This window comes from Propithecus coquereli, unplaced genomic scaffold (genome assembly GCF_000956105.1).
Source record: "Propithecus coquereli isolate 6110/MARCELLA unplaced genomic scaffold, Pcoq_1.0 Scaffold1, whole genome shotgun sequence".
NCBI classification, from domain to species: Eukaryota; Metazoa; Chordata; class Mammalia; order Primates; family Indriidae; genus Propithecus; species Propithecus coquereli.
The window spans coordinates 14,207,080-14,216,148 of NW_012133857.1; the positions used below are offsets into that span (position 1 = coordinate 14,207,080).

The following is a 9,069-nucleotide window of genomic DNA, read 5'->3' on the forward strand; positions in this document are numbered from 1 at the left end:
AAACTCCTGGGCTCCAGCAATCCTTCTGCTTCAGCCTCCCGAGTAGCTAGGACTTCAGGCAGAGGCCACCATGCCCGGCTAATTTTTTCTACATATTTTTAGTTGTCCAATTAATTTCTTTCTATTTCTAGTAGAGACGGGGTCTCGCTCTTGCTCAGGCTGGTTTCGAATTCCTGAGCTCAAACAATCCGCCTGCCTCAGCCTCCCAGAGTGCTAGGATTACAGGCGTGAGCCACCGCGCCCGCCCATCACTGTAAATCTTAACCACTCCAGATCACCATCATCAACTGCCTGGACTACTCCCAATAGCCTTTTCACCAATCTCCTTGTTACCTGTTTGCATGCTTGATCGGACACAATTCATTCTCCAACTTCCAATGACTTACCACAGTACGTTGAATTAAACCACTGACCACTTCTTCCATTCCTCCAGCCCTCGTTCATTAAGCTTTAGTCACTGCCTTTCAAAGAATCCAAGTGCATTCCTACTTCAGGGTTACAGTGCTGTTACCTCAGCTTTGCAATGAATGTTCTTCCCCTCATCTAAGCTTCCACCCCTGCCAAATAACCATTCATCTGCTTTCTCTCACTGCAGATGAGTTTTGCCTGTTCCAGAACTTCTTTTCTTTTCCTTTTTTTTTTTTTTTTAAGGGACAGGGGTCTCACTATGTTGCCCAGGCTGGAGTGCAGTGGCTATTCATAGGTGTGATCACAGTACATTACAGTCACCAACTCTTGGCCTCAAGCAATCCTCCTGCCTGAGCCTCCTGAGTAGCTGGAACTACAGGCATGCAGCAGTACACCCATCTTGTTCCGAAATTTCATATAAATGGAATCATACTCTTTTTATATCTAGTTTCTTTTGCCTAGCATGTTTTCAGAGTCATCAGTGTTGTCATATGCATCAATAATTCTTTTTTATTCATGCATTCTTTATAAAACAAGAAAAATTACTTTTTGAGTACACTAAGCAAGACTGACTTTTTAATAATAATCAAATACAAGGCTACCACACTCTCCAAATCTAACATGCTCTGTCCTAAGTCAAACTCTCTTACATGTATTTTCTAGTCTTTCTATGCAGTATTATGGCATAAACCGTATTTTCTAGTCTTAAGGGTTAAATTCTCTTCAAAATTGTTGGCCCACTCTGATCAATCCTCAAAGTATTTCTGCTTTCTCTTCCTTTCCTATTCTGAAAATTCTCAATACCACAAAAGGCAATCACACAAAATATATTTAGCATTGCTAGTATCCTCAGTTGAAACTAAGCAATATAGCATATTAATTAAAAATGTGGATTCTAGAGGCAGATGGTCAGGGTGCAAATCAGAGCTCTTCTGGTAACTGTGAGACATTGGTCAAGTTATTTAATCTTCTGTGCCTGTAAAATGAGGATAGTAAGCCCTTCCTTACAGTGTTTCCCTGGGTTTAAGTTAACTAGAACAAAGTCTGACATGTGAGAGCTATTTTATATGTTAATTGTTATTATGAAAACTAGGAATCTTGGCGCATGCCTGTAGTCCCAGCTACTTGGGAGGCTGAGGCACAAGGATGGCTTGAGCCCAGGAGTTTGAGGTTGCTGCAAGCTAAGCTAACGCCACAGCACTCTAGCCCAGGCAACAAAGCGAGACTCTGTCTCCAAAAAAAAAAAAACTGGGAATCAAAAATAGGAGTAACAATTTAGGATGGATATTGACTGAGATAGGGCAGGAGGGAGCCTTCTGGTACTCAAGCTCTATAACTTGGATCTGGATGACAGTTTTACAAGGAAAGAATCCATTAAGCAGAATACTTTACAGTATATAAATTACATTTTAACAATTAAAAAAAAACCACAAGCCCGGCATGGTGGTATGCACCTGTAGTCCCAGATACTCAGGAGGCTGAGATAGGAGGATCGCCTGAGCCCAGGCATTCCAAGGTTGCAGTGAGCTAGGATTGCACCACTGCACTCCAGCCTGAGCAACAGAGTGAGACCCCATCTCTTTAAAAAAAAAAAAAAAAAAAGAATCTGGATTTAATTCATACTGCTTGGCCCAAAGCCAACCCCTTCAACAGAATCAAATCAAAGTCCAGTAAATGTTACTGTTCTTAGGAAAACTGTCAAAAGATCATCAAAATCATGGTCAATAAAAGAGTAAGTGGCTGGGCATGGTTGGCTCATGCCTACAATCCCAGCTACTCAGAAGGCTGAGGTGGGAGGACTGCTTGAGGCCAGGAGTTTGAGACCAACCTGGGCAACATAGCAAAACCTCATCTCTAAAAACTAAAAAATTAGTTGGGCATAGTGACACATGCCTGTAGTCCCAGCTACTTGGGAGGCTGAGGCAGGAGAACGGCTTGAGCCCAGTAGTTTGAGATGAGCCCGGGTAACATAGTGAGACTTCGTCTCAAAAAAAGAAAAAAAACTTGAAGGTACCTCAGAAAATACCCAGTAAACTAACAGATCCACAATGTGGAGGGTGAGGAAAGTTGCCTCTGTCTAAAATAAAGCAAGCTATACTTTGAATCCATCCTACTGTCTCCTAAACTGCTTGTCTAACCTTAAAGATCTTTTAAGATTTTGCTCCTTACAACTTTACTTTCCATTCCTACCTTACATCCAGTCTTCACTCTGGTAGGGTCCATTTCCTCACTGCCACAAAAATATGGCATAGTTCCTTTGCCTCCGATGCCTTTTGTCAGTCACTTTTTTTTTTTTTAAGAGACAAGTTCCCTCTCTGTTGCCCAGGCTGGAGTGCAGTGGTTCCATCCTGGCTCACAGCAACCTCCAACACCTGTGCTCAAGCAATCCTCCTGCCTCAGACTCCCAAACAGCTAGGACTACAGGAGCATACCACCACACCAAGCTATTTTTTCAATTTTTGTAGAGATGGTGTCTCACTGTGTTGCCCAGGCTGGTCTCAAGCTCCCGACCTGAAGCAATCCTCCCACCCTGGTCTCCCAAACCGCCAGGATTATATGCATGAGCCACCGTCCCTGGCCTTTAGTCACATTTTCTGGCTTTCCTAGAAAGTCGTGTATCTCCGCTTTTCATCAGCTATATTCTACCATCTCTCAAGTCACTATTTCAAAGAAACTGCAACCTGCAATACTGGAAAGCCCACTAGAATTGGAGTCAAAACCCAGATTCTAACCTAAGCTTTCCACTGCCTGCCTATGCAGTTTTTCGCAATTAGCTCTGAAGATTACCATTCCTTTACTGATGCAGCTCTCAGTGATATTTTTAGTAACAAATGAGGAAACTGAGGTTCTAACACACAAGAGGTCCTCAAATGTTTGTTAAGTGAATAAAAGACTCACTTAAGTTCTTTCTATTCTCATAACCCGTACAATATGTACAAGCCATACCGCCTTAATTTAGCACTTCATTATATACTATTTTATACTACTCTGCACTGTTTCTTATCTGTTAGTCTTAGCTGCTTCCCAGGTGGTTATCTCCTTGAAGACAGTGCCCCTCTATTTTAGGCTTTGCTTTGCTGAGTATCATAGCATAGTGAAAAAATTGAGAGTTAAATATGATAATGTATGTGAAATAACCTTGAAAATAAAACATTAAGTACTTTTAGTATAGTGATCAAAAATATTTCTTGGTTTTTCTCCACTCAGGGAGACTGACCTGTTCCTCTCTAGAACAGTTTAAAAAAAAAATAAAAAGTTGTTTCTTCACTGCATGCAGTGTCTCACGCCTATAATCCTAGCATTCTAGGAGGCCAAGGCAGGATGATCGCTTTAGGTCAGGTGTTCAAGACCAGCCTGAGCAAGAGGGAGACCATCTCTACTAAAAATCGAAAAAATTAGCTGGGCAACTAAAAACAGAAACAAAAAATTAGGCGGACGTTGTGGTGAGTGCCTGTAGTCCCAGCTACTCGGGAGGCTGAAGCAGGAGGATTCCTTGAGCCCAGGAGTTTGAGGTTGCTGTGAACTAGGCTGACACCATGGCACTCTAGTTCAGGCAACAGAGCAAGACTCTGTCTCAAAAAAAAAAAAAAAAATTAGCCAGTAGTCCCAGCTCCTTGGAAGGCTGAGGCAGGACGCTTGCTTGAGCCCAGGAGTCTAGGTGGCAGTGAGCTATGACACCACTGCACTCTAGCCCAGGCAACAGAGTGAGACCCTGTCTCAATAGTAAATAAAAAATAAATAAATAAATAAATAAAATTAAAAAAAAGACATAGTTCCTGCCTTCAAGTGACTTACAATTTAGTGAGAAGACACATGTTAAAAACAATTATAGTACAATGGGGTAAGAGTTATAATGGGGGAAACTTATAATACATATATATGAATGACAGGAGCATTAGAATAAATAAAGGAGGTGCCCAAACCTACCTAGGGAAGCTAAAGTCAGGGAAGGTTTTACAGACATGATTCTTGAACTACCTCTTGAAAGGACTAGAGCTTGCCAAGCAGACATGCCAAGAAAAGGCATTTCAGACCAAAGAAACAGCAAGTGTAAAGGCATTCACACATTAAAAAATATACTATTCCTCACAGAAGACGACCAATACCATGAGGCAGAAAAAAGAGGCAGGAGCCACATCATAAATGACCTTATACGCCACACTAAAAACTTTACATATTACTCTGCAGGAAAAAGGGAGCCAGAGAAGAATTATGAGAAATATGACAATCAGACTTGTCTATGAGAAAGAAGAATCCTTCAGTAAGGGTGTGGACTTGCAAATTGACCAAGGGGTTGAAGAAAATAGGAAAAGACAAAAAAAAAAGATAAAAAGAAAAGTAAGGGGTTGGACATATTAAGAGGGTAAACTGGAGCCAGGGAGATACGGTACACTGCCTAATGGGCCAGTAAAGATAAGATCAATATCTAATGAAGAAAGCAGTAGTAGCATAGAGAGGAGGAAAGAGGAGGAGGCAGAAATTCCCAGGGCTTGCTAACTGATATATATTGGTAGCAGAATACACAGGAAAAGATGGCTCTCAATTTTTCAGTTTAAAACCATTTAGTTTAAATCTGGCCGGGCATGGTGGCGCACACCTGTAATCCTAGCACTCTGGGAGGCCGAGGCAGGTGGATCGTTTGAGCTGAGGAGTTTGAGACCAGCCTGAGAAAATACAAGACCCCTGTCTCTACTAAAAATAAAAAGAAATAAGCTGGACAACTAAAAATATATAGAAAAAATTAGCCGGGCATGGTGGCGCATGCCTATAGTAGCAGCTACTCGCGAGGCTGAGGCAGGATTGCTTAAGCCCTAGAGTTTGAGCTTGCTGTGAGCTAGGCTGACACCACAGCACTCTGTCTCAGAAAAAAAAAAAAAACCCATTTAGTTTAAATCCAAGGCAGGGGAGTACAAAAAGCATAAGTTGTGGATGAGGGATATAGAGATGAAAATGATAAGCTCTACTTGGACATGGTATGTTTCAGGTGTCTGTAGAAGATACAGGTAAAGATATATACACCAAGCAGCTGAGAAATGAGCCTGAAATTTTTAAAAAAGAGGGTCTGAAGCAGAAATAGAGATTAAAAAATTAACGCAGGATAATGGCTGAAATCATGGACAGGAAAGAACTATCCAGGTAGAATATTTAGGGTAAAGAGAGAAAAATTACTTCAAAAAAAAGAGACAGAAGAGAACCACAAATAAGAGCCTGAGGTTAAGAAACATGTAGAAGAACCTATGATGGAGAATGAGGACAAAGGGCCTGAGAGGAAAAGTAAGAAAATCAAAGAGCTCCAAGAAGTAGGGAGATGGGCTAGGTGTGGGGCTCACACCTATAATCCTAGCACTCGGGGAGGCCAAGGAAGGAGGATCACTTGAGCTCCAGAGTTCGAGACCAGCCTGAGCAAGAGCGAGACCCCGTCTCCACGGAAAATAGAAAAAATTGGCCAGGCATTGTGTGTGCCTGTAATCCCAGCTATTCAGGAGGCTGAGACAGGAGGATTGCTTGAGCCCAGGAGTTTGAGGTTGCTGTGAGCTACACTGACGCCACAGCCACGGCACTCTAGCCTGGGCAATAGAGTGAGACTCTGTCTCAAAAAAAAAAAAAAAAAAAAGAAGTAGGGAGATAAAGACTAGTTCTAAAAGAAGAAAAAAATGGATTTAGAATTCAGTCAAGGTAAAAGTGTTTCTATACTATTCTCCACACCAATTTTTACTTTTTTTAAATTATTTTTTTGTGTATATTTAAAAAAAAAAAAAACCGAGTATATGAGTTGTATATGAGGTTTTTTTATTAAACTAGTTAACAAAAAAAAAAAAAAAAAAACACCTTAATTACTCATACCTGGTAAGAATAGGTACCATATCCTGCCCACTGCCATGCTCCTTTTCCCACTGCTCCAGCAGGGTAGTGAGCTCGGCTTTGGAGTCCACATGTACCACTACTGTAGTCATGGCTTAGCCTAAGGAAGCAAAACAAACAAACAAAAAATAAACCAATAAAGACACAGCCAAGTAAAATTGAGGAGAGGACAGAAAAGGGATGAGCAAGCAAGGGAAATAATTAAAAAGGGAAATTTAACCTTTGAACCCTTCAGATAATTTTATGTGCAGTACAGTGGGTAACTGTGAATACTAATCAAGCCTAAATATTCATCAAGTCATGATGAAAACAAGCCCTTTCATCTTTCTCAGCCTCAGCTATCAAATGAGGCAGAAAGCTATATCAAAATAGTGATTCTTAACCTTTCCAGGAACCCCTTTGAGAATCAGACAAAAGATGTGATCCCTTTCTCTCATCGAAAATGCATTTACCTACATACAATAATCCCAGAGCTAGATCTTTGAGGTCCGAAACTTTGAGGTTATATTTTTTTAATACAAAATGTGGCAAAAACTACTCCCAAAAATCTTTTGCTCTTGCTAGTCTTTGGGGAAAGTGCTATGAAAGATAAATGGCACGTTCCTGTTAATTCTTAACAAAAGGCCAAGAAATTAAGTAGGTATCATTGCTAGCATGAAAGTTGGAAAGGAACACTATAAACCCGTTTATCCTTCAGCCTTCCCAATCTCTCACAGCTAATTTCCTGGAAGGAAGATAAGTTACTAGGTTGAGTGGTCAGCCCAGAGATATAGGACAAGGAGCTGAAATGGGTTTTGGAGGAACCAAATAAGACATCCACATGAGAGAGGTTTATAAGGGGCTCCAAAAGGGATAAATGAGACCCAAATGTTTACAATTTACAGCATCAACTTCTTTGCCAAAGTAGCCTTAGGATCAAAATGTCAGATCCTGCCATGCGAAATATGTATTTTCATAGAAATAGCAACCGTTCTATAAAAAGTTTCATACAAGAAAGGGACTACTAGCTGAGGTACGATTATTAATAACTGGTCTAAAGATATCTACCATAAGACCAAAAGAAATATATGTAAAAGAAGATACCACCAATTCTCTAAAATGCAAAATTTGTATTTTAATAAATTACAATAGTTAGTAAGGATTCCTGTCACCTGGGCTACCCACAACTCAGAAGGAAAATATCTGCCCCACCCCCACCCCCTAAAAAGAACAAAATCAAAAGACTTCTTTTCTATAGAGAAGCAACCACATTTTCAGACTTTCTAACCAAAGTCACAAAAAGGAAATGCTACAGGTGTGACAGGATACTATGGACTCTGACCTTAACTATAGAAAACTCAGGTTGCACTTTTGACTGCTATCTACTAATCATATGCATTTTAAAATAAACTTTTTATTCAGAATTTTAGATTTACAGAAAAATTGCAAGACAGCACACAGAGTTCCCATATACCCTTCACTCAGTTCAGTCTTCCCTAATGTTACCATCTTATATTACGGTGGTACAGTGTCAAAATTAAGAAACCAGCATTGGTACATTATTAACTCCAGACTTGATTCAGATTTCACCAGTTTTTCCAATCATGTCCATTCTCTGTTCCATGATCTCATTTAGGATACTACAATGAATTTAGTTGTCATGTTTCCCTAGTGTCCTCTGGACTGTGATAATTTTGGAGTTTTTCCTTAATTTTCATGACCTTGATAATCCTGAAGAATACTAGCCAGGTGGATAGAACGGGGAAATAATTTAACGAATTTTTTTCAACAGCAAAATTTCATGCTACAGTAAAAGATCTAGGCCGGGCGTGGTGGCGCACGTCTGTAATCCTAGCACTTTGGGAGGCCGAGACAGGTGGATCGTTTGAGCTCAGAAGTTTGAGACCAGCCTGAGCAAGGGCGAGACCCCTTCTCTACTAAAAACAAAAAGAAATTAGCTGGACAACTAAAAATATATATACAAAAATTAGCCAGGCATGTCTGTAGTCCCAGCTACTTGAGTTTGAGACCAGCCTGAACAACACAGCGAGACTCTGTCTCTACAAAAAATACAAAAATTAGCCAAGCATGGTGGCACACACCTGTAGTCCCAGCTACTTGGGAGGCTGAGGCAGGAGGATTGCTTGAGCCCAGGAATCTGAGGTTGCAGTGAGCTATGATGACACCATTACACTCTAGCATGGGCAACAGAGAGAGATACCATCTCAAAAAATAAACAAAACAACCACTTAATAAACTAGAAACAAAAGAGAAGTTCCACAACATGGTCAAGGACATTACAAAAAACCCACAACTAACATTATACTCAATGGTGAAAGACTGAATGCCTTCCCCTAAAATCAGAAACAAGGCAAAAATACTCGCTTTTGCCACTTCTATTAAGCACTGTACTGAGTTCTAGCCAACCTAATTAGGCAAGAAAAAGATATAATGACATAATCTCATATATAGAAAATTCTAAAAAAATCCACATAAAAACTATTAGAGCTAATAAATGAATTCAGCAAAGTTGCAGGGTACAAGAGCAACACACAAAAATCTGTGGAATTCATATCCAATAATTTACAATGGCACCAAAAAAAGATTTTGGTTGGAATACATTTAATTAAAAAGACTTATACACTGGAAACTATAAAACATTGCTGGGGTAAATTAAAGATGACCCTAATAAATGGAAAGACATTCTGTGTTCATAAATTAGAAGACTTAATATTAAGATGGTAATATTCTCCAAACTGGTCTACAAATTTGATGCAATCCCCATCAAAACCCCAGTGATGTTAAAACAGAAATGGAAAC

General features: G+C 40.0%; 1 protein-coding gene across 1 annotated transcript in view; it reads right to left on the reverse strand.

The window, feature by feature from the left end:
* Positions 1-9,069, reverse strand: part of VPRBP (Vpr (HIV-1) binding protein) — a 69,599-nt gene that overhangs the window by 54,723 nt on the left and 5,807 nt on the right. The window contains 1 exon segment of the mRNA XM_012638884.1: positions 6,253-6,370. Coding sequence (XP_012494338.1) covers positions 6,253-6,362 — 110 coding nt within the window. The 5' untranslated portion in view covers positions 6,363-6,370.